General features: G+C 51.1%; 1 protein-coding gene and 4 pseudogenes across 1 annotated transcript; all 5 read right to left on the minus strand.

The window, feature by feature from the left end:
- Positions 1 to 3,112: 3,112 nt before the first annotated feature.
- LOC115896076 (annexin-2 receptor-like) lies at positions 3,113 to 3,900 on the minus strand. The gene has a single exon (XM_030926529.1). The coding sequence runs from the start codon at positions 3,743 to 3,745 to the stop codon at positions 3,164 to 3,166; it is 582 nt and encodes a 193-aa protein (XP_030782389.1). The 5' UTR covers positions 3,746 to 3,900; the 3' UTR covers positions 3,113 to 3,163.
- Positions 3,901 to 6,697: 2,797 nt separating this feature from the next.
- On the minus strand, positions 6,698 to 7,455 carry LOC115896077 (annotated as a pseudogene).
- Positions 7,456 to 10,243: 2,788 nt separating this feature from the next.
- Positions 10,244 to 11,069, minus strand: LOC115896072 (annotated as a pseudogene).
- Positions 11,070 to 17,372: 6,303 nt separating this feature from the next.
- On the minus strand, positions 17,373 to 18,049 carry LOC115896075 (annotated as a pseudogene).
- A 2,803-nt stretch (positions 18,050 to 20,852) lies between these two features.
- On the minus strand, positions 20,853 to 21,587 carry LOC115896073 (annotated as a pseudogene).
- Positions 21,588 to 24,897: the final 3,310 nt, after the last annotated feature.

The following is a 24,897-nucleotide window of genomic DNA, read 5'->3' on the forward strand; positions in this document are numbered from 1 at the left end:
CTGTCTACACACACACACACACCAACACACACACACACACACACAACAGTACCCAGGCATGGTGGCATGTACCTGTAGTCCCAGGTACTTATGAGGGCTGAGAAGGGAGAATTGCTGACCCAGGATGGTTGAGGCTGCAGTGAGCTATACTTGTGCCACTGCACTCTAGCCTGGGTGACACAGCCAGACCTTGTCTCAAAAAAAAAGTGAAAAAAGAAAAAAGCCAAAAAATACTGTGGATTGGCCCTTTCTTCAAGCATTTGCTTGCTTTCTCTAACACCACTCATTCTATTGCCCCTACTGAGCTTGAAATGATCATGCTTTCTTCAGGTGCCAGGTCTGGAGTGCTGGTGCACCTATCTCAAACGCTGTCTCAAAACTCCAACAGGGAGCACCTAACTGTATGGGTGCAACATTGCTAAAACCGAGCAAACAGCAGTCCAGGACCGTGGAAACACAGTCTCTGCGAAACCAAGGACTCTGTGACCAAGAGAAATCCGCCGATTCCAGACATAGCCGGTCTTAGAGAGATGATGGCGTCGTCATCGAAAAAACAGGGACTCGTTGTTTGTAACAGAAATACCGCCACAAACGCTGGTACAGGACAGCCGACACCGAGGAACCATGGGAAGTGTCTGAGAGCTGCGCCCCCACGGAATAACTGCCAGTCGACACAGTGCGAGTGAGAAACCTGTCACTCCATGCAAAGACCAGTACTGCCAAGGAAAAGAATCCGACGTCCCCAAAAAGCGGTGCTACTAAGAGAAACGGCCGCTTTTGAAGAAAACAGCCAGGAGCATGACTGAGAGACACTCAGCTCTCAGGAAGAACGGGCATTTGTTCCAAAACACAGCCGGATAAACCGAGAACCTTCGGAGTGGTTGCACCGAAATGGGGTCACCCAGCACCTCAGCGTCCTGGGCTCTAGCAAGCCTCACAGAAACAACCGGCAGTGCTACCTCCAAGGAGCACCTAGAGCAGCAAAACTAGCAGTAATGCCATCGACGAAAGGCCAGTTAGGCGAAAAGAGTAGAGTATTTAGTTCCGGGATTATAGGCCAGCGCTAACCAGACAGCATAAAGCTGAGGGTTGACAAACCAAAAATTAGTAACAATTCTTTTTAAAGGGCAAGTTAGCTGAAACACACACACACACACACACACACACACACACACCCAGAATAAAAACAATACATTTGGGAAAATTCATCAAATGAAAATGCAAAACATAGAAAAATTGACTCTACAAAGAAGAAAAATGCAAACACTTCTAAACAATGTGGTTTCACAGCTGTGATATCGCTGTCAGGCCTATATCAATACCTGCTCGGTCTCACCAGGACTTCTAAGGGACTGCAGGCACCGCTAAACCGCTACTTTCTACTCCTAAAATATCTTCTTTAACGACATGCCCGGACTTCTATATTTAAAACTCAGGCATCAGTAAAGCAGGATAAGTTATTATGAAACCGAAAGTTACTGGGAATAAGGAGTCGCAGGTATGGCTATGCTAGTACTGGTTGCGACTAAATATGGACTTGCAAAAGCTAAAAAATCACATTCACAGGGGCACTTGCAATCGAAGCATGCACTTGTTACTCTAAGAAATCCCTAACCCAGGACTCGCTCAGAATATTTCAAAACCAGAATTAAGCATCTTTATCGCAGGCGAAATAAGCCATTACTTATTCCGCTTAAATCCGAACTTGCTATGCAGAGAAACCACAGTCAGGGCTATATTCCGAGTGTAGGAGGTTTAAAACTCCCGAAAAGGCAGTCAAAGCAGGCAGGGCCAAGCCGGACCTGCTGTGCCTACCAGAAGTGCTAAACCCAGTTGTGGTACTATTAAGTAATTGGGGCCGGGCGCGGTGGCTCAAGCCTGTAATCCCAGCACTTTGGGAGGCCGAGACGGGCGGATCACGAGGTCAGGAGATCGAGACCATCCTGGCTAACATGGTGAAACCCCGTCTCTACTAAAAAATACAAAAAACTAGCCGGGCGAGGTGGCGGGTGCCTGTAGTCCCAGCTACTCGGGAGGCTGAGGCAGGAGAATGGCTTGAATCCGGGAGGCGGAGCTTGCAGTGAGCTGAGATCCGGCCACTGCACTCCAGCCTGGGCGACAGAGCGAGACTCCGTCTCAAAAAAAAAAAAAAAAAAAAAGTAATTGGTAGTTCTCTTATAAGCCACTCTAAACTGTTCCAAAGAAAAAGACACAGGAAACACTGCTAGCCCTGAGACCCATGAATAAGTAATCTTCTCAATTATTTATTTATTTTGAGACAGGGTCACAGTCTCCTGGAGGGCATTGGTGCTATCCAGCTCAGGCTCACTGCAGCCTCAACCTCCTGAGCTCAAGCGACCAGCCCACTCCACTCTCTGGAGTAGCTGGGACTACAGGTGCACAACACCTCCCCCAGCTAATGTTTGTATTTTTTGTAGAGGCTTCACCCTCTTGCCCAGGCTGTTCTCAGACTACTGAGCACAAGCAATCCGCATGCCTCCAACGCTAAAAGTGCTGGGATTACTGCTGTGAGCCACGCTGCCCCACCAGAATAAGTAACATTAAGAACTGGTCATCTGTGAAGTTGTATTAATATAAGTAATTCGCGGTCTTTTCACGAGACACAGTAACGATTGAAAAACCTTCCACTCTTGACCTTGAATAAAATTCCTGAGAGTAAAACACAATGACTTGATATCCTGAAAAAAAGAAAGACAGCTGTTAAAAATAAAACTAAAAATTAAAATTAAGAAGACGTTATAATAACGTAAAAGACGTGATATAAAATTAAATGTAAACAAACAATATATTTAAAAAGGAATAATTAGAAAAATACGAGGAATAAGATTTAAAAATACACTGGAAAAAATAAATTAAAAATCGGCAAAACACTAAGGATTCTATAATCATAAAACAGATTTCTCCAAGTCAAAACAGATACAAGTGAAATATTAATAAAATAAATATAAATGTTTAAAAGACAAGGAAACTGACAGTAATAAGCGACACGAAGCAAGAAAGAAACATCAGGAAAAAAGAAAATTCAAAAACTGACAACCAGCAACGAAGGCACATCTTAATGTGTTTTTATTTTCTAGGTGGAGACGCTTGGTAACTGAGAATCTTTTCAGGGAGGAGAATCCAAAGAGGTTTCTGCTGATATCTAAGGCTGCTTAGCTCCACAGATTCGTAGGCAGCACGCCCAGAGTACAGAGAACGCGGCAAAACCGACGCGAAGAATCCGCTCCAGGCAGTCTGAGAAACCCGGGGGGTGGCGCCACCGACGGAGGGCAGGAGGATGGCGGCGTTCCGAAAGGCACCCGCTGTCAGAGACGTCGGTGTCCTGCTGTCTGTTCCAGGAATGGGGAGGACTGCCCCAGGAAAGCTGCTGGAGCGTGAGTCTGTCGGGTTCCTCTCCCTGCCCCACCTCTTCCACGGGTGCCTCTTGCTGCTTCTGTGTCCCCGGCCAACTGAACCCAGGGGACTCCGCTGTACTTGGTTCCAAGGTGCTCTGGACTCCAGGAAAGAGTTCGTTTTGCCAGAAGACTCCGGGTAGCCGCCAGCAAGGACTGGAAAGCAGTCCCAAATCACAGCTGTCCAATGAGTACTCTCCTAGTACGGGATACAAAGGGAGAGGCCACGGCCCACGATCTTCTGAACTCACAATAGGCGGAGACCCGGGCTCTGGCGCCACCTCCGCAGAATCCCAAGGCCGCTTCACACAGCCAAGAAAATGTTGCTCCATCGCTTAAGCCTCAGACCAGGAGGAAACAAACGTTGGCGCTGATCAAGGAGGGAGAGTCTTCTGCACTACCCTCAGCCTGGGTATTTATGCTCTCCAGAGCCCGTGGGCGGAGGCCAGTCAGATATCAAGAAACTCATTAGTAGCAAATGCACGAAGATTCGTGGACAAATGAAAAACGGTAAAAATTTTTAGAGAGTACATAGAACCAAAACGAACCGTAATTCAGACAGAAGAACATAGCGAGAAAAGAAACCGAAATGAAACACGCTAAGCAAACCTTGCAGAGAACTAGCACTACAGAACGCAGGTATTAAAGAGCGCTGCAAGGGCCAAGAACCACCCGTTTTCCGGAGAAATGAGCGTTTGCTGCCACCCGAAAACTGTCCGCTGGGGCTCTGCGCTAATAACCGTCCTTGCTAACGAGAAACTGGCGCGTTGAATTTAGCAAGCGCCGGCACCTAGCGGACAGCGCTGGTATTGCCAAACACATATCCGTTTCGCGCCGTTAAGTGGGGCTGCTGAAGAGAAACAGCGTGCTCTCAGAAAAGAGCGGTGCTTCCACGCCTGAACAACCTGTTTGTAGGAATGAACCAACGCTGTTCAAATGTGTCGTGCCAGGAAAATGTGTTGTGGCATTTTAATGTGTTTAATCCGCTCAGTGTGTTTGATAGGTTAATATGTTTTAACCCGTTTTAATGGGTTGTGACAGAAAAAGCGCCGGCTGATGGTACCACGGAGTTACTAGTGCGAACAGCGGCTGGGTGCAATCACCGTTCTGCACCGCAAAACGGGGTTCACGAAGTTTCTAGGAGATACCAGCGGTTCTAGGACCGAGAAAGTGACAGCACTGAGAACGTAAGGACCCCGCGAACGGGAAACGTCACGTTGCGAGCAGCAACTGAGAAAACGCCCAGTGGGCGCTACTAGCAAACGGGCTGATGCAAAACCGCCAGCTCCGCAGGGGAAGCGGAGCCGCCAGACAGAACCCGGAGCCTAACACCAGCGAGGCTAAGACCGAGCTCGGCTCCCCCGCTCCTGAGAGAACGAAAGTCAAGGAGCACGAAACTGAGACGCTCAAAATTAGTAGGAAAAGAAAAAAAAACCATAATATCTAAATAAAAATAAAAATTTAAAATAATGAAAGTCTGAAATGCAAGTAAAAACGGAAAACACATCGGTAAACGCTGTCCTCAGAGCAAAATACACAAAAATAATGTTTAAATTAGCGAAAATTACAGGGAGCCAACCGTACAAAGAAGACATTAACAAATATGGCAAGACGATGCAATGCCTACCATTAGAATGTTCTGTCAGATCTAAACCCTGCAGGTTGCTCCTGTCATAATTCCTACGACAAACAAAAATAGCCACGGTTAAACGTGTTTAGGTACGACTAAAAAATCGTACTAACTGGTATACGCCGATTGGTCCACAGGAGGAATAAGTCGCGATGGGCGGGACTTGCTATTGTCAAAGGGAGCTCGGTAAAACTGAGAAATCGCGTTGGCCGGCGTTCCTGACTTCCCTGGGAGTTTTGAAAACACACAAGCGTAGCTAAGCGGGACTCGATATTGCGGAACCAAACTTGGTACAAGAGCTCCCAACACCACTAAACTGGCCATCACTAAACCTTGACAAAAACAAAACAAAAACGCATTCGCTGGTACCCAGATTTCCACAGGAGTTAAACATCTCCTGCGCAGCCCAAAGCAAGGCTCACTAGTAGGAAACCGGAACTTGCTAGGACTAAGAACTTGAGGCTGGGTTGACCCCGTGGCTGTTACCACTAGAATTCCGACGCTAACGGAACCCGGAGCTGCTGACAAATGAGTCACAGTAACTCCGTCTTCGTATGCCAAAACGGTGACTTCCTACGACCTAGATATCGCAGCCACGGCTAGTCCGGTGTTTGTCTCTAACTCAGGACTTGCTTGGGCTGAGAAATCACATTTTGGCCATTCCCCTACTTGGACACGGGGTAGAAATCCAGGCACCGCGAAATCGAAACTCGCTAGGACCCAGAAGCCAACGAACGACGCGCGAAACCGCTGGGTCCTGCGACAGAGACGCGCAGAGGCGCCGCCACGGGACTGCGTTCTGGAGGCCGAGCCGGAACCCGTGCGGCGGCGCTGGGAAGAGACTGTGCCCGTGCAGCTCCCCTGTCAACGGCTCCGAGGAGCGTCGGGCTCCCCCCGCCCAGCCCTGCAGCACCCTGTCCGTCCGGCAACGCCAGACTCAGCGCAACTGGGCACCCTGCCACTTTGAATCTCTCAGATCCGTGGCCTGAGTGCTGCCGCCACCGAGAAATGGAGGCACAGAGCCGCGAACAAGAGACCACCGCTCGGCGAAATGGCGGTGCCAGGAGCCTGGGAGGGAATGCAGCCAGCGACGTGGTCAAGGACAACATTCCTTTGGGCGCAACCAACGGTGCCGTCACCAAGAAACCGACGACTCTGAGGAAAAGAAGAGAAGTTCGGCCACCGAGAAACTCCGTGCAGCAAGGGCTGTGACAGCAAAACCGCCGGCTCCGCGCCGGTGGCGAAAGAGTCAACGGAAACGCCGGGTGCTGCCACCGCGACGCCGGCATCAGAGGGCCTCGGATGGAGAAAGCTCCGCACGGAGACAAGGAAACTGTGCACGGCACAGCTAGCAGTTGACACAAACAGAAAAGTGTCTCGTCTGCTAAGAACTCTACAATCATAAAACAGATTTCTCCAAGTTAAAACAGATACAAGTGAAATATTTATAAAATAAATATAAATGTTTAAAAGACAAGGAAACTGAAAGTAATAGCGACACGACGCAAGAAAGAAACATCAGGAAAAAGAGAATTCAAAAACTGACGACCAGCAACGAAGGCACATCTTAATGTGTTTTTATTTTCTAGGTGGAGACGCTTGGTAACTGAGAATCTTTTCAGGGAGGAGAATCCAAAGAGGCTTCTGCTGATATCTACGGCTGCTTAGCTCCACAGATTCGTAGGCAGCACGCCCAGAGTACAGAGAACGCGGCAAAACCAACGCGAGAATCCGCTCCAGGCAGTCTGAGAAACCCGGGGGGTGGCGCCACCGACGGAGGGCAGGAGGATGGCGGCGTTCCGAAAGGCACCCGCTGTCAGAGACGTCGGTGTCCTGCTGTCTGTTCCAGGAATGGGGAGGACTGCCCCAGGAAAGCTGCTGGAGCGTGAGTCTGTCGGGTTCCTCTCCCTGCCCCACCTCTTCCACGGGTGCCTCTTGCTGCTTCTGTGTCCCGGCCAACTGAACCCAGGGGACTCCGCTGTACTTGGTTCCAAGGTGCTCTGGACTCCAGGAAAGAGTTCGTTTTGCCAGTAGACTCCGGGTAGCCGCCAGCAAGGACTGGAAAGCAGTCCCAAATCACAGCTGTCCAATGAGTACTCTCCTAGTACGGGATACAAAGGGAGAGGCCACGGCCCACGATCTTCTGAACTCACAATAGGCGGAGACCCGGGCCTCTGGCGCCACCTCCGCGGAATCCCAAGGCCGCTTCACACAGCCAAGAAAATGTTGCTCCATCGCTTAAGCCTCAGACCAGGAGGAAACAAACGTTGGCGCTGATCAAGGAGGGAGAGTCTTCTGCACTACCCTCAGCCTGGGTATTTATGCTCTCCAGAGCCCGTGGGCGGAGGCCAGTCAGATATCAAGAAACTCATTAGTAGCAAATGCACGAAGATTCGTGGACAAATGAAAAACGGTAAAATTTTAGAGAGTGCATAGAACCAAAACGAACCGTAATTCCGACAGAAGAACCTAGCGAGAAAAGAAACCGAAATGAAACAACGCTAAGCAAACCTTGCAGAGAACTAGCACTACAGAACGCAGGTATTAAAGAGCGCTGCAAGGGCCAAGAACCACCCGTTTTCCGGAAATGAGCGTGCTGCCACCCGAAAACTGTCCACTGGGGCTCTGCGCTAATAACCGTCTTGCTAACGAGAAACTGGCGCGTTGAATTTAGCAAGCGCCGGCACCTAGCGGACAGCGCTGGTATTGCCAAACACATATCCGTTTCGGCGCCGTTAAGTGGGGGCTGCTGAAGAGAAACAGCGTGCTCTCAGAAAAAGCGGTGCTTCCACGCCTAAACAACCTGTTTGTAGAAATGAAACCAACGCTGTTCAAATGTGTCGTGCCAGGAAAAATGTGTTGTGGCATTTTAATGTGTTTTTAATCCGCTCAGTGTGTTTGATAGGTTTAATATGTTTTAACCCGTTTTAATGGGTTGTGACAGAAAAAGCGCCGGCTGATGGTACCACGGAGTTACTAGTGCGAACAGCGGCTGGGTGCAATCACCGTTCTGCACCGCAAAACGGGGTTCACGAAGTTTCTAGGAGATACCAGCGGTTCTAGGACCGAGAAAGTGACAGCACTGAGATCGTAAGGACCCCGCGAAAGGGAAACGTCACGTTGCGAGCAGCAACTGAGAAAACGCCCAGTGGGCGCTACTAGCAAACGTGCTGATGCAAAACCGCCAGCTCCGCAGGGGAAGCGGAGCCGCCAGACAGAACCCGGAGCCTAACACCAGCGAGGCTAAGACCGAGCTCGGCTCCCCCGCTCCTGAGAGAACGAAAGTCAAGGAGCACGAAGCTGAGACGCTCAAAATTAGTAGGCAAAAGAAAAAAAAAACCAATAATATCTAAATAAAAATAAAAATTTAAAATAATGAAAGTCCTGAAATGCAAGTAAAACGGAAAACACACGGTAACGCTGTCCTCAGAGCAAAATACACAAAAATAATGTTTAATTAGCGAAAATTACAGGGAGCCAACCGTACAAAGAAGACATTAACAAATATGGCAAGACGATGCAATGCCTACCATTAGAATGTTTCTGTCAGATCTAAAACCCTGCAGGTTGCTCCTGTCCATACTTTCCTACGACAAACAAAAATAGCCACGGTTTAAACGTGTTTAGGTACGACTAAAAAATCGTACTAACTGGTATATGCCGATTTGGTCCACAGGAGGAAATAAGTCGGCGATGGGCGGGACTTGCTATTGTCAAAGGGAGCTCGGTAAAACTGAGAAATCGCGTTCGCCGGCGTTCCCTGACTTCCCTGGGAGTTTTGAAAACACACAAGCGTAGCTAAGAAGGGACTCGATATTGCGGAACCAAACTTGGTACAAGAGCTCCCAACACCACTAAACTGGCCATCACTAAACCTTTACAAAACAAAACAAAAAAACGCATTCGCTGGTACCCAGATTTCCACAGGAGTTAAACATCTCCTGCGCAGCCAAAGCAAGGCTCACTAGTAGGAAACCAGAACTTGCTAGGACTAAGAAAACTTGAGGCTGCGTTGACCCCGTGGCTGTTACCACTAGAATTCCGACGCTAACGGAAAACCCGGAGCTGCTGACAAATGAGTCACAGTAACTCCGTCTTCGTATGCCAAAACGGTGACTTCCTACGACCTAGATATCGCAGCCACGGCTAGTCCGGTGTTGTCCTTAACTCAGGACTTGCTTGGGTCTGAGAAATCACATTTTGGCCATTCCCCTACTTGGACACGGGGGTAGAAATCCCAGGCACCGCGAAATCGAAACTCGCTAGGACCCAGAAGCCAACGAACGACGCGCGAAACCGCTGGGTCCTGCGACAGAGACGCGCAGAGGCGCCGCCACCGGGCCTGCATTCTGGAGGCCGAGCCGGAACCCGTGCGGCGGCGCTGGAAGAGACTGTTGCCCGTGCAGCTCCCCTGTCAACGGCTCCGAGGAGCGTCGGGCTCCCCCCGCCCAGCCCTGCAGCACCCGTCCGTCCGGCAACGCCAGACTCAGCGCAACTGGGCCACCTGCCACTTTGAATCTCTCAGATCCGTGGCCTGAGTGCTGCCGCCACGAGAATGGAGGCACAGAGCCGCGAACAAGAGACCACCGCTCGGCGAAATGGCGGTGCCAGGAGCCTGGGAGGGAATGCAGCCAGCGACGTGGTCAAGGACAACATTCGTTTGGGCGCAACCAACGGTGCCGTCACAAGAAACCGACGACTCTGAGGAAAAAAAGAGAAGTTCGGCCACCGAGAAACTCCGTGCAGCAAGGGCTGTGACAGCAAAACCGCCGGCTCCGCGCCGGTGGCGAAAGAGTCAACGGAAACGCCGGGTGCTGCCACCGCGACGCCGGCACCAGAGGGCCTCGGATGGAGAAAGCTCCGCACGGAGACAAGGAAAACTGTGCACGGCACAGCTAGCAGTTGACACAACAGAAAAGTGTCTCGTCTGCTAAGAACTCTACAATCATAAAACAGATTTCTCCAAGTTAAAACAGATACAAGTGAAATATTTAATAAAATAAATATAAATGTTTAAAAGACAAGGAAACTGAAAGTAATAAGCGACACGACGCAAGAAAGAAACATCAGGAATAAAGAGAATTCAAAAACTGACGACCAGCAACGAGGCACATCTTAATGTGTTTTTATTTTCTAGGTGAGACGCTTGGAAACTGAGAATCTTTCAGGGAGGAGAATCCAAAGAGGCTTCTGCTGATATCTACGGCTGCTTAGCTCCACAGATTCGTAGGCAGCACGCCCAGAGTACAGAGAACGCGGCAAAACCAACGCGAAGAATCCGCTCCAGGCCAGTCTGAGGAAACCCGGGGGGTGGCGCCACCGACGGAGGGCAGGAGGATGGCGGGCGTTCCGAAAGGCACCCGCTGTCAGAGACGTCGGTGTCCTGCTGTCTGTTCCAGGAATGGGGAGGACTGCCCCAGGAAAGCTGCTGGAGCGTGAGTCTGTCGGGTTCCTCTCCCTGCCCCACCTCTTCCACGGGTGCCTCTTGCTGCTCATGTGTCCCCGGCCAACTGAACCCAGGGGACTCCGCTGTACTTGGTTCCAAGGTGCTCTGGACTCCAGGAAAGAGTTCGTTTTGCCAGAAGACTCCGGGTAGCCGCCAAGCAAGGACTGGAAAGCAGTCCCAAATCACAGCTGTCCAATGAGTACTCTCCTAGTACGGGATACAAAGGGAGAAGGCCACTGCCCACGATCTTCTGAACTCACAATAGGCGGAGACCCGGGCTCTGGCGCCACCTCCGCGGAATCCCAAGGGCCGCTTCACACAGCCAAGAAAATGTTTGCTCCATCGCTTAAGCCTCAGACCAGGTAGGAAACAAACGTTGGCGCTGATCAAGGAGGGAGAGTCTTCTGCACTACCCTCAGCCTGGGTATTTATGCTCTCCAGAGCCCGTGGGCGGAGGCCAGTCAGATATCAAGAAACTCATTAGTAGCAAATGCACGAAGATTCGTGGACAAATGAAAAACGGTAAAATTTTAGAGAGTACATAGAACCAAAACGAACCGTAATTCCGACAGAAGAACATAGCGAGAAAAGAACCGAAATGAAAACAACGCTAAGCAAACCTTGCAGAGAACTAGCACTACAGAACGCAGGGTATTAAGAGCGCTGGCAAGGGCCAAGAACCACCCGTTTTCCGGAAATGAGCGTTTGCTGCCACCCGAAAACTGTCCGCTGGGGCTCTGCGCTAATAACCGTCTTGCTAACGAGAAACTGGCGCGTTGAATTTAGCAAGCGCCGGCACCTAGCGGACAGCGCTGGTATTGCCAAACACATATCCGTTTCGGCGCCGTTAAGTGGGGCTGCTGAAGAGAAACAGCGTGCTCTCAGAAAAGAGCGGTGCTTCCACGCCTAAACAACCTGTTTGTAGGGGATGAACCAACGCTGTTCAAATGTGTCGTGCCAGGAAAATGTGTTGTGGCATTTTAATGTGTTTTAATCCGCTCAGTGTGTTTGATGGTTTAATATGTTTTAAACCCGTTTTAATGGGTTGTGACAGAAAAAGCGCCGGCTGATGGTACCACGGAGTACTAGTGCGAAACAGCGCTGGGTGCAATCACCGTTCTGCACCGCAAAACGGGGTTCACGAAGTTTCTAGGAGATACCAGCGGTTCTAGGACCGAGAAAGTGACAGCACTGAGAACGTAAGGACCCCGCGAACGGGAAACGTCACGTTGCGAGCAGCAACTGAGAAAACGCCCAGTGGGCGCTGCTTGCCAACGTGCTAATGCAAAAACCGCCAGCTCCGCAGGGGAAGCGGAGCCGCCAGACAGAACCCGGAGCCTAACACCAGCGAGGCTAAGACCGAGCTCGGCTCCCCGCTCCTGAGAGAACGAAAGTCAAGGAGCACGAAGCTGAGACGCTCAAATTAGTAGGAAAAGAAAAAAAAAACCATAATATCTAAATAAAAATAAAAATTAAAATAATGAAAGTCTGAAATGCAAGTAAAAACGGAAAACACATCGGTAACGCTGTCCTCAGAGCAAAATACACAAAAATAATGTTTAAATTAGCGAAAATTACAGGGAGCCAACCGTACAAAGAAGACATTAACAAATATGGCAAGACGATGCAATGCCTACCATTAGAATGTTTCTGTCAGATCTAAAACCCTGCAGGTTGCTCCTGTCATAATTTCCTACGACAAACAAAAATAGCCACGGTTAAACGTGTTTAGGTACGACTAAAAATCGTACTAACTGGTATATGCCGATTTGGTCCACAGGAGGAAAAAGTCGCGATGGGCGGGACTTGCTATTGTCAAAGGGAGCTCGGTAAAAACTGAGAAATCGCGTTCGCCGCCGTTCCTGACTTCCCTGGGAGTTTTGAAAACACACAAGCGTAGCTAAGAAGGGACTCGATATTGCGGAACCAAACTTGGTACAAGAGCTCCCAACACCACTAAAACTGGCCATCACTAAACCTTTACAAAACAAAACAAAACAAACAAAAAACGAATTCGCTGGTACCAGATTTCCACAGGAGTTAAACATCTCCTGCGCAGCCAAAGCAAGGCTCACTAGTAGGAAACCGGAACTTGCTAGGACTAAGAAACTTGAGGCTGGGTTGACCCCGTGACTGTTACCACTAGAATTCCGACGCTAACGGAAACCCGGAGCTGCTGACAAATGAGTCACAGTAACTCCGTCTTCGTATGCCAAAACGGTGACTCCTACGACCTAGATATCGCAGCCACGGCTAGTCCGGTGTTTTGTCTTAACTCAGGACTTGCTTGGGCTGAGAAATCACATTTTGGCCATTCCCCTACTTGGACACGGGGTAGAAATCCCAGGCACCGCGAAATCGAAACTCGCTAGGACCCAGAAGCCAACGAACGACGCGCGAAACCGCTGGGTCCTGCGAAAGAGACGCGCAGAGGCGCCGCCACCGGGCTGCATTCTGGAGGCCGAGCCGGAACCCGTGCGGCGGCGCTGGGAAGAGACTGTGCCCGTGCAGCTCCCCTGTCAACGGCTCCGAGGAGCGTCGGGCTCCCCCCGCCCAGCCCTGCAGCACCCGTCCGTCCGGCAACGCCAGACTCAGCGCAACTGGGCCACCTGCCACTTTGAATCTCTCAGATCCGTGGCCTGAGTGCTGCCGCCACCGAGAAATGGAGGCACAGAGCCGCGAACAAGAGACCACCGCTCGGCGAAATGGCGGTGGCCAGGAGCCTGGGAGGGAATGCAGCCAGCGACGTGGTCAAGGACAACATTCGTTGGGCGCAACCAACGGTGCCGTCACCAAGAAACCGACGACTCTGAGGAAAAAAAGAGAAGTTCGGCCACCGAGAAACTCCGTGCAGCAAGGGCTGTGACAGCAAAACCGCCGGCTCCGCGCCGGTGGCGAAAGAGTCAACGGAAACGCCGGGTGCTGCCACCGCGACGCCGGCACCAGAGGGCCTCGGATGGAGAAAGCTCCGCACGGAGACAAGGAAACTGTGCACGGCACAGCTAGCAGTTGACACAAACAGAAAAGTGTCTCGTCTGCTAAGAACTCTACAATCATAATACAGATTTCTCCAAGTTAAAACAGATACAAGTGAAATATTTAGTAAAATAAATATAAATGTTTTAAAAGACAAGAAAACTGAAAGTAATAAGCGACACGACGCAAGAAAGAAACATCAGGAATAAAGAGAATTCAAAAACTGACGACCAGCAACGAAGGCACATCTTAATGTGTTTTTATTTTCTAGGTGGAGACGCTTGGTAACTGAGAATCTTTTCAGGGAGGAGAATCCAAAGAGGCTTCTGCTGATATTCTACGGCTGCTTAGCTCCACAGATTTGTAGGCAGCACGCCCAGAGTACAGAGAACGCGGCAAAACCGACGCGAAGAATCCGCTCCAGGCAGTGCTGAGAAACCCGGGGGGTGGCGCCACCGACGGAGGGCAGGAGGATGGCGGCGTTCCGAAAAGGCACCCCGCTGTCAGAGACTGTCGGTGTCCTGCTGTCTGTTCCAGGATGGGGAGGACTGCCCCAGGAAAGCTGCTGGAGCGTGAGTCTGTCGGGTTCCTCTCCCTGCCCCCACCTCTTCCACGGGTGCCTCTTGCTGCTTCTGTGTCCCCCGGCCAACTGAACCCAGGGGACTCCGCTGTACTTGGTTCCAAGGTGCTCTGGACTGCCAGGAAAGAGTTCGTTTTGCCAGTAGACTCCGGGTAGCCGCCAGCAAGGACTGAAAGCAGTCCCAAATCACAGCTGTCCAATGAGTACTCTCCTAGTACGGGATACAAAGGGAGAGGCCACGGGCCCACGATCTTCTGAAACTCACAATAGGGCGGCGACCCGGGCTCTGGCGCCACCTCCGCGGAATCCCAAGGCCGCTTCACACAGCCAAGAAAAATGTTGCTCCCATCGCTTAAGCCTCAGACCAGGAGGAAACAAACGTGGCGCTGATCAAGGAGGGAGAGTCTTCTGCACTACCCTCAGCCTGGGTATTTATGCTCTCCAGAGCCCGTGGGCGGAGGCCAGTCAGATATCAAGAAACTCATTAGTAGCAAATGCACGAAGATTCGTGGACAAATGAAAAAACGGTAAAATTTTAGAGAGTACATAGAACCAAAACGAACCGTAATTCCGACAGAAGAACATAGCGAGAAAAGAAACCGAAATGGAAACAACGCTAAGCAAACCTTGCAGAGAACTAGCACTACAGAACGCAGGGTATTAAAGAGCGCTGCAAGGGCCAAGAACCACCCGTTTTCCGGAAATGAGCGTTGCTGCCACCCGAAAACTGTCCGCTGGGGCTCTGCGCTAATAACCGTCTTGCTAACGAGAAACTGGCGCGTTGAATTTAGCAAGCGCCGGCACCTAGCGGACAGCGCTGGTATTGCCAAACACATATCCGTTTCGGCGCCGTTAAGGGGGGCTGCTGAAGAGAAACAGCGTGCTCTCAGAAAAGAGCGGTGCTTCCACGCCTAAACAACCTGTTTGTAGGAATGAACCAAAGCTGTTCAAATGTGTCGTGCCAGGAAAATGTGTTGTGGCATTTAATGTGTTTTAATCCGCTCAGTGTGTTTGATAGGTTTAATATGTTTTTAACCCGTTTTAATGGGTTGTGACAGAAAAAGCGCCGGCTGATGGTACCACGGAGTTACTAGTGCGAACAGCGGCTGGGTGCAATCACCGTTCTGCACCGCAAAACGGGGTTCACGAAGTTTCTAGGAGATACCAGCGGTTCTAGGACCGAGAAAGTTGACAGCACTGAGAACGTAAGGACCCGCGAAACGGGAACGTCACGTTGCGAGCAGCAACTGAGAAAACGCCCAGTGGGCGCTACTTAGCAAACGTGCTGATGCAAAACCGCCAGCTCCGCAGCGGAAGCGGAGCCGCCAGACAGAACCCGGAGCCTAACACCAGCGAGGCTAAGACCGAGCTCGCTCCCCCGCTCCTGAGAGAACGAAAGTCAAGGAGCACGAAGCTGAGACGCTCAAAATTAGTAGGAAAAGAAAAAAAACCATAATATCTAAATAAAAATAAAAATTTTAAAATAATGAAAGTCTGAAATGCAAGTAAAAACGGGAAAACACATCGGTACGCTGTCCTCAGAGCAAAATACACAAAAATAATGTTTAAATTAGCGAAAATTACAGGGAGCCAACCGTACAAAGAAGACATTAACAAATATGGCAAGACGATGCAATGCCTACCATTAGAATGTTTCTGTCAGATCTAAACCCTGCAGGTTGCTCCTGTCATAATTTCCTACGACAAACAAAAATAGCCACGGTTAAACGTGTTTAGGTACGACTAAAAAATCGTACTAACTGGTATATGCCGATTTGGTCCACAGGAGGAAAAAGTCGCGATGGGCGGGACTTGCTATTGTCAAAGGGAGCTCGGTAAAACTGAGAAATCGCGTTCGCCGGCGTTCCTGACTTCCCTGGGAGTTTTGAAAACACATAAGCGTAGCTAAGACGGGACTCGATATTGCGGAACCAAACTTGGTACAAGAGCTCCCAACACCACTAAACTGGCCATCACTAAACCTTTACAAAACAAAACAAAACAAAACAAAAAACGCATTCGCTGGTACCCAGATTTCCACAGGAGTTAAACATCTCCTGCGCAGCCAAAGCAAGGCTCACTAGTAGGAAACCGGAACTTGCTAGGACTAAGAAACTTGAGGCTGGGTTGACCCCGTGGCTGTTACCACTAGAATTCCGACGCTAACGGAAACCCGGAGCTGCTGACAAATGAGTCACAGTAACTCCGTCTTCGTATGCCAAAACGGTGACTTCCTACGACCTAGATATCGGCAGCCACGGCTAGTCCGGTGTTTGTCTTAACTCAGGACTTGCTTGGGCTGAGAAATCACATTTTGGCCATTCCCCTACTTGGACACGGGGTAGAATCCCAGGCACCGCGAAATCGAAACTCGCTAGGACCCAGAAGCCAACGAACGACGCGCGAAAATCGCTGGGTCCTGCGACAGAAGACGCGCAAGAGGCGCCGCCACGGGACTGCATTCTGGAGGCCGAGCCGGAACCCGTCGGCGGCGCTGGGAAGAGACTGTGCCCGTGCAGCTCCCCTGTCAACGGCTCCGAGGAGCGTCGGGCTCCCCCCGCCCAGCCCTGCAGCACCCGTCCGTCCGGCAAACGCCAGACTCAGCGCAACTGGCCACCTGCCACTTTGAATCTCTCAGATCCGTGGCCTGAGGGCTGCCGCCACCGGAGAAATGGAGGCCACAGAGCCGCGAACAAGAGACCACCGCTCGGCGAACATGGCGGTGCCAGGAGCCTGGGAGGGAATGCAGCCAGTGCGACGTGGTCAAGGACAACATTCCTTTTGGGCGCAACCAACGGTGCTGTCACCAAGAAACCGACGACTCTTGAGGAAAGAAGAGAAGTTCGGCCACCGAGAAACTCCGTGCAGCAAGGGCTGTGACAGCAAAACCGCCGGCTCCGCGCCGGTGGCGAAAGAGTCAACGGAAACGCCGGGTGCTGCCACCGCGACGCCGGCACCAGAGGGCCTCGGAATGAGAAAGCTCCGCACGGAGACAAGGAAACTGTGCCACGGCACAGCTAGCAGTTGACACAAACAGAAAAGTGTCTCGTCTGCTAAGAACTCTACAATCATAAACAGATTTCTCCAAGTTAAAACAGATACAAGTGAAATATTTAATAAAATAAATATAAATGTTTAAAAGACAAGGAAACTGAAAGTAATAAGCGACACGACGCAAGAAAGAAACATCAGGAAAAAAGAGAATTCAAAAAACTGACGACCAGCAACGAAGGCACATCTTAATGTGTTTTTTATTTCTGGTGGAGACGCTTGGAAACTGAGAATCTTTTCAGGGAGGAGAATCCAAAGAGGCTTTTCTGCTGATATCTACGGCTGCTTAGCTCCACAGATTCGTAGCAGCACGCCCAGAGTACAGAGAACGCGGCAAAACCGACGCGAAGAATCCGCTCCAGGCAGGTCTGAGAAACCCGGGGGGTGGCGCCACCGACGGAGGGCAGGAGGATGGCGGCGTTCCGAAAGGCACCCGCTGTCAGAGACGTCGGTGTCCTGCTGTCTGTTCCAGGAATGGGGAGGACTGCCCCAGGAAAGCTGCTGGAGCGTGAGTCTGTCGGGTTCCTCTCCCTGCCCCACCTCTTCCACGGGTGCCTCTTGCTGCTTCTGTGTCCCCGGCCAACTGAACCCAGGGGACTCCGCTGTACTTGGTTCCAAGGTGCTCTGGACTCCAGGAAAGAGTTCGTTTTGCCAGAAGACTCCGGGTAGCCGCCAGCAAGGACTGGAAAGCAGTCCCAAGTCACAGCTGTCCAATGAGTACTCTCCTAGTACGGGATACAAAGGGAGAGGCCACGGCCCACGATCTTCTGAACTCACAATAGGCGGAGACCCGGGCTCTGGCGCCACCTCCGCGGAATCCCAAGGCCGCTTCACACAGCCAAGAAAATGTTGCTCCATCGCTTAAGCCTCAGACCAGGAGGAAACAAACGTTGGCGCTGATCAAGGAGGGAGAGTCTTCTGCACTACCCTCAGCCTGGCTATTTATGCTCTCCAGAGCCCGTGGGCGGAGGCCAGTCAGATATCAAGAAACTCATTAGTAGCAAATGCACGAAGATTCGTGGACAAATGAAAAACGGTAAAATTTTAGAGAGTACATAGAACCAAAACGAACCGTAATTCCGACAGAAGAACATAGCGAGAAAAGAAACCGAAATGAAACAACGCTAAGCAAACCTTGCAGAGAACTAGCACTACAGAACGCAGGTATTAAAGAGCGCTGCAAGGGCCAAGAACCACCCGTTTTCCGGAAATGAGCGTTGCTGCCACCCGAAAACTGTCCGCTGGGGCTCTGCGCTAATAACCGTCTTGCTAACGAGAAACTGGCGCGTTGAATTTAGCAAGCGCCGGCACCTAGCGGACAGCGCTGGTATTGCCAAACACATATCCGTTTCGGCGCCGTTAAGTGGGGCTGCTGAAGAGAAACAGCGTGCTCTCAGAAAAGAGCGGTGCTTCCACGCCTAAACAACCTGTTTGCAGGAATGAACCAACGCTGTTCAAATGTGTCGTGCCAGGAAAATGTGTTGTGGCATTTTAATATGTTTTAATCCGCTCACTGTGTTTGATAAGTTTAATATGTTTTAACCCGTTTTCATGGGTTGTGACAGAAAAAGCGCCGACTGATGGTACCACGGAGTTACCAGTGCGAACAGCGGCTGGGTGCAATCACCGTTCTGCACCGCAAAACGGGGTTCACGAAGTTTCTAGGAGATACCAGCGGTTCTAGGACCGAGAAAGTGACAGCACTGAGAACGTAAGGACCCCGCGAACGGGAAACGTCACGTTGCGAGCAGCAACTGAGAAAACGCCCAGTGGGCGCTACTAGCAAACGTGCTGATGCAAAACCGCCAGCTCCGCAGGGGAAGCGGAGCCGCCAGACAGAACCCGGAGCCTAACACCAGCGAGGCTAAGACCGAGCTCGGCTCCCCCGCTCCTGAGAGAACGAAAGTCAAGGAGCACGAAGCTGAGACGCTCAAAATTAGTAGGAAAAGAAAAAAAAAACCATAATATCTAAATAAAAATAAAAATTTAAAATAATGAAAGTCTGAAATGCAAGTAAAAACGGAAACACATCGGTAACACTGTCCTCAGAGCAAAATACACAAAAATAATGTTTAAATTAGCGAAAATTACAGGGAGCCAACCGTACAAAGAGAGACATTAACAAATATGGCAAGACGATGCAATGCCTACCATTAGAATGTTTCTGTCAGATCTAAAACCCTGCAGGTTGCTCCTGTCATAATTTCCTACGACAAACAAAAATAGCCACGGTTAAACGTGTTTAGGTACGACTAAAAAATCGTACTAACTGGTATATGCCGATTTGGTCCACAGGAGGAATAAGTCGCGATGGGCGGGACTTGCTATTGTCAAAGGGAGCTCGGTAAAACTGAGAAATCGCGTTGGCCGGCGTTCCTGACTTCCCTGGGAGTTTTGAAAACACACAAGCGTAGCTAAGACGGGACTCGATATTGCGGAACCAAACTTGGTATAAGAGCTCCCAACACCACTAAACTGGCCATCACTAAACCTTTACAAAACAAAACAAAAAACGCATTCGCTGGTACCCAGATTTCCACAGGAGTTAAACATCTCCTGCGCAGCCAAAGCAAGGCTCACTAGTAGGAAACCGGAACTTGCTAGGGACTAAGAAACTTGAGGCTGGGTTGACCCCGTGGCTGTTACCACTAGAATTCCGACGCTAACGGAAACCCGGAGCTGCTGACAAATGAGTCACAGTAACTCCGTCTTCGTATGCCAAAACGGTGACTTCCTACGACCTAGATATCGCAGCCACGGCTAGTCCGGTGTTTGTCTTAACTCAGGACTTGCTTGGGCTGAGAAATCACATTTTGGCCATTCCCCTACTTGGACACGGGGTAGAAATCCCAGGCACCGCGAAATCGAAACTCGCTAGGACCCAGAAGCCAACGAACCACGCGCGAAACCGCTGGGTCCTGCGACAGAGACGCGCAGAGGCGCCGCCACGGGACTGCGTTCTGGAGGCCGAGCCGGAACCCGTGCGGCGGCGCTGGGAAGAGACTGTGCCCGTGCAGCTCCCCTGTCACCGGCTCCGAGGAGCGTCGGGCTCCCCCCGCCCAGCCCTGCAGCACCCGTCCGTCCGGCAACGCCAGACTCAGCGCAACTGGGCCACCTGCCACTTTGAATCTCTCAGATCCGTGGCCTGAGGGCTGCCGCCACCGAGAAATGGAGGCACAGAGCCGCGAACAAGAGACCACCGCTCGGCGAAATGGCGGTGCCAGGAGCCTGGGAGGGAATGCAGCCAGCGACGTGGTCAAGGACAACATTCGTTTGGGCGCAACCAACGGTGCCGTCACCAAGAAACCGACGACTCTGAGGAAAAGAAGAGAAGTTCGGCCACCGAGAAACTCCGTGCAGCAAGGGCTGTGACAGCAAAACCGCCGGCTCCGCGCCGGTGGCGAAAGAGTCAACGGAAACGCCGGGTGCTGCCACCGCGACGCCGGCACCAGAGGGCCTCGGATGGAGAAAGCTCCGCACGGAGACAAGGAAACTGTCCACGGCACAGCTAGCAGTTGACACAAACAGAAAAGTGTCTCGTCTGCTAAGAACTCTACAATCATAAAACAGATTTCTCCAAGTTAAAACAGATACAAGTGAAATGTTTAATAAAATAAATATAAATGTTTAAAAGACAAGGAAACTGAAAGTAATAAGCGACGACGAAGAAAAGAAACATCAGGAAAAAAGAGAATTCAAAAACTGACAACCAGCAACGAAGGCACATCTTAATGTGTTTTTATTTTCTAGGTGGAGACGCTTGGTAACTGAGAATCTTTTCAGGGAGGAGAATCCAAAGAGGCTTCTGCTGATATCTACGGCTGCTTAGCTCCACAGATTCGTAGGCAGCACGCCCAGAGTACAGAGAACGCGGCAAAACCGACGCGAAGAATCCGCTCCAGGCAGTCTGAGAAACCCGGGGGTGGCGCCACCGACGGAGGGCAGGAGGATGGCGGCGTTCCGAAAGGCACCCGCTGTCAGAGACGTCGGTGTCCTGCTGTCTGTTCCAGGAATGGGGAGGACTGCCCCAGGAAAGCTGCTGGAGCGTGAGTCTGTCGGGTTCCTCTCCCTGCCCCACCTCTTCCACGGGTGCCTCTTGCTGCTTCTGTGTCCCCGGCCAACTGAACCCAGGGGACTCCGCTGTACTTGGTTCCAAGGTGCTCTGGACTCCAGGAAAGAGTTCGTTTTGCCAGAAGACTCCGGGTAGCCGCCAGCAAGGACTGGAAAGCAGTCCCAAGTCACAGCTGTCCAATGAGTACTCTCCTAGTACGGGATACAAAGGGAGAGGCCACGGCCCACGATCTTCTGAACTCACAATAGGCGGAGACCCGGGCTCTGGCGCCACCTCCGCGGAATCCCAAGGCCGCTTCACACAGCCAAGAAAATGTTGCTCCATCGCTTAAGCCTCAGACCAGGAGGAAACAAACGTTGGCGCTGATCAAGGAGGGAGAGTCTTCTGCACTACCCTCAGCCTGGCTATTTATGCTCTCCAGAGCCCGTGGGCGGAGGCCAGTCAGATATCAAGAAACTCATTAGTAGCAAATGCACGAAGATTCGTGGACAAATGAAAAACGGTAAAATTTTAGAGAGTACATAGAACCAAAACGAACCGTAATTCCGACAGAAGAACATAGCGAGAAAAGAAACCGAAATGAAACAACGCTAAGCAAACCTTGCAGAGAACTAGCACTACAGAACGCAGGTATTAAAGAGCGCTGCAAGGGCCAAGAACCACCCGTTTTCCGGAAATGAGCGTTGCTGCCACCCGAAAACTGTCCGCTGGGGCTCTGCGCTAATAACCGTCTTGCTAACGAGAAACTGGCGCGTTGAATTTAGCAAGCGCCGGCACCTAGCGGACAGCGCTGGTATTGCCAAACACATATCCGTTTCGGCGCCGTTAAGTGGGGCTGCTGAAGAGAAACAGCGTGCTCTCAGAAAAGAGCGGTGCTTCCACGCCTAAACAACCTGTTTGTACGAATGAACCAACGCTGTTCAAATGTGTCGTGCCAGGAAAATGTGTTGTGGCATTTTAATGTGTTTTAATCCGCTCAGTGTGTTTGATAGGTTTAATATGTTTTAACCCGTTTTCATGGGTTGTGACAGAAAAAGCGCCGGCTGATGGTACCACGGAGTTACCAGTGCGAACAGCGGCTGGGTGCAATCACCGTTCTGCACCGCAAAACGGGGTTCACGAAGTTTCTAGGCGATACCAGCGGTTCTAGGACCGAGAAAGTGACAGCACTGAGAACGTAAGGACCCCGCGAACGGGAAACGTCACGTTGCGAGCAGCAACTGAGAAACGCCCAGTGGGCGCTACTAGCAAACGTGCTGATGCAAAACCGCCAGCTCCGCAGGGGAAGCGGAGCCGCCAGACAGAACCCGGAGCCTAACACCAGCGAGGCTAAGACCGAGCTCGGCTCCCCCGCTCCTGAGAGAACGAAAGTCAAGGAGCACGAAGCTGAGACGCTCAAAATTAGTAGGAAAAGAAAAAAAAAAAACCATAATATCTAAATAAAAATAAAAATTTAAAATAATGAAAGTCTGAAATGCAAGTAAAACGGAAAACACATCGGTAACACTGTCCTCAGAGCAAATACACAAAAATAATGTTTAAATTAGCGAAAATTACAGGGAGCCAACCGTACAAAGAAGACATTAACAAATATGGCAAGACGATGCAATGCCTACCATTAGAATGTTTCTGTCAGATCTAAAACCCTGCAGGTTGCTCCTGTCATAATTTCCTACGACAAACAAAAATAGCCACGGTTAAACGTGTTTAGGTACGACTAAAAATCGTACTAACTGGTATATGCCGATTTGGTCCACAGGAGGAATAAGTCGCGATGGGCGGGACTTGCTATTGTCAAAGGGAGCTCGGTAAAACTGAGAAATCGCGTTGGCCCGTTCCTGACTTCCCTGGGAGTTTTGAAAACACACAAGCGTAGCTAAGAAGGGACTCGATATTGCGGAACCAAACTTGGTACAAGAGCTCCCAACACCACTAAACTGGCCATCACTAAACCTTTACAAAACAAAACAAAACAAAAAACGAATTCGCTGGTACCCAGATTTCCACAGGAGTTAAACATCTCCTGCGCAGCCAAAGCAAGGCTCACTAGTAGGAAACCGGAACTTGCTAGGACTAAGAAACTTGAGGCTGGGTTGACCCCGTGACTGTTACCACTAGAATTCCGACGCTAACGGAAACCCGGAGCTGCTGACAAATGAGTCACAGTAACTCGTCTTCGTATGCCAAAACGGTGACTTCCTACGACCTAGATATCGCAGCCACGGCTAGTCCGGTGTTTGTCTTAACTCAGGACTTGCTTGGGCTGAGAAATCACATTTTGGCCATTCCCCTACTTGGACACGGGGTAGAAATCCCAGGCACCGCGAAATCGAAACTCGCTAGGACCCAGAAGCCAACGAACCACGCGCGAAACCGCTGGGTCCTGCGACAGAGACGCGCAGAGGCGCCGCCACGGGACTGCGTTCTGGAGGCCGAGCCGGAACCCGTGCGGCGGCGCTGGGAAGAGACTGTGCCCGTGCAGCTCCCCTGTCACCGGCTCCGAGGAGCGTCGGGCTCCCCCCGCCCAGCCCTGCAGCACCCGTCCGTCCGGCAACGCCAGACTCAGCGCAACTGGGCCACCTGCCACTTTGAATCTCTCAGATCGTGGCCTGAGGCTGCCGCCACCGAGAAATGGAGGCACAGAGCCGCGAACAAGAGACCACCGCTCGGCGAAATGGCGGTGCCAGAGCCTGGGAGGGAATGCAGCCAGCGACGTGGTCAAGGACAACATTCGTTTGGGCGCAACCAACGGTGCCGTCACCAAGAAACCGACGACTCTGAGGAAAAGAAGAGAAGTTCGGCCACCGAGAAACTCCGTGCAGCAAGGGCTGTGACAGCAAAACCGCCGGCTCCGCGCCGGTGGCGAAAGAGTCAACGGAAACGCCGGGTGCTGCCACCGCGACGCCGGCACCAGAGGGCCTCGGATGGAGAAAGCTCCGCACGGAGACAAAGGAAACTGTCCACGGCACAGCTAGCAGTTGACACAAACAGAAAAGTGTCTCGTCTGCTAAGAACTCTACAATCATAAACAGATTTCTCCAAGTTAAAACAGATACAAGTGAAATGTTTATAAAATAAATATAAATGTTTAAAAGACAAAAGGAAACTGAAAGTAATAAGCGACACGAGCAAGAAAGAAACATCAGGAAAAAGAGAATTCAAAAACTGACAACCAGCAACGAAGGCACATCTTAATGTGTTTTTATTTTCTAGGTGGAGACGCTTGGTAACTGAGAATCTTTTCAGGGAGGAGAATCCAAAGAGGCTTCTGCTGATATCTACGGCTGCTTAGCTCCACAGATTCGTAGGCAGCACGCCCAGAGTACAGAGAACGCGGCAAAACCGACGCGAAGAATCCGCTCCAGGCAGTCTGAGAAACCCGGGGGGTGGCGCCACCGACGGAGGGCAGGAGGGATGGCGGCGTTCCGAAAGGCACCCGCTGTCAGAGACGTCGGTGTCCTGCTGTCTGTTCCAGGAATGGGGAGGACTGCCCCAGGAAAGCTGCTGGAGCGTGAGTCTGTCGGGTTCCTCTCCCTGCCCCACCTCTTCCACGGGTGCCTCTTGCTGCTTCTGTGTCCCCGGCCAACTGAACCCAGGGGACTCCGCTGTACTTGGTTCCAAGGTGCTCTGGACTCCAGGAAAGAGTTCGTTTGCCAGAAGACTCCGGTAGCCGCCAGCAAGGACTGGAAAGCAGTCCAATCACAGCTGTCCAATGAGTACTCTCCTAGT

The sequence above is a fragment of the Rhinopithecus roxellana genome, unplaced genomic scaffold, assembly GCF_007565055.1.
Source record: "Rhinopithecus roxellana isolate Shanxi Qingling unplaced genomic scaffold, ASM756505v1 contig4783, whole genome shotgun sequence".
NCBI classification, from domain to species: domain Eukaryota; kingdom Metazoa; phylum Chordata; class Mammalia; order Primates; family Cercopithecidae; genus Rhinopithecus; species Rhinopithecus roxellana.

Excerpts from the sequence above, each read along its gene's own strand:
- LOC115896076 (XM_030926529.1), bottom strand. The coding sequence starts at position 3,745 with ATGGAGCAACATTTTCTTGGCTGTGTGAAGCGGCCTTGGGATTCTGCG.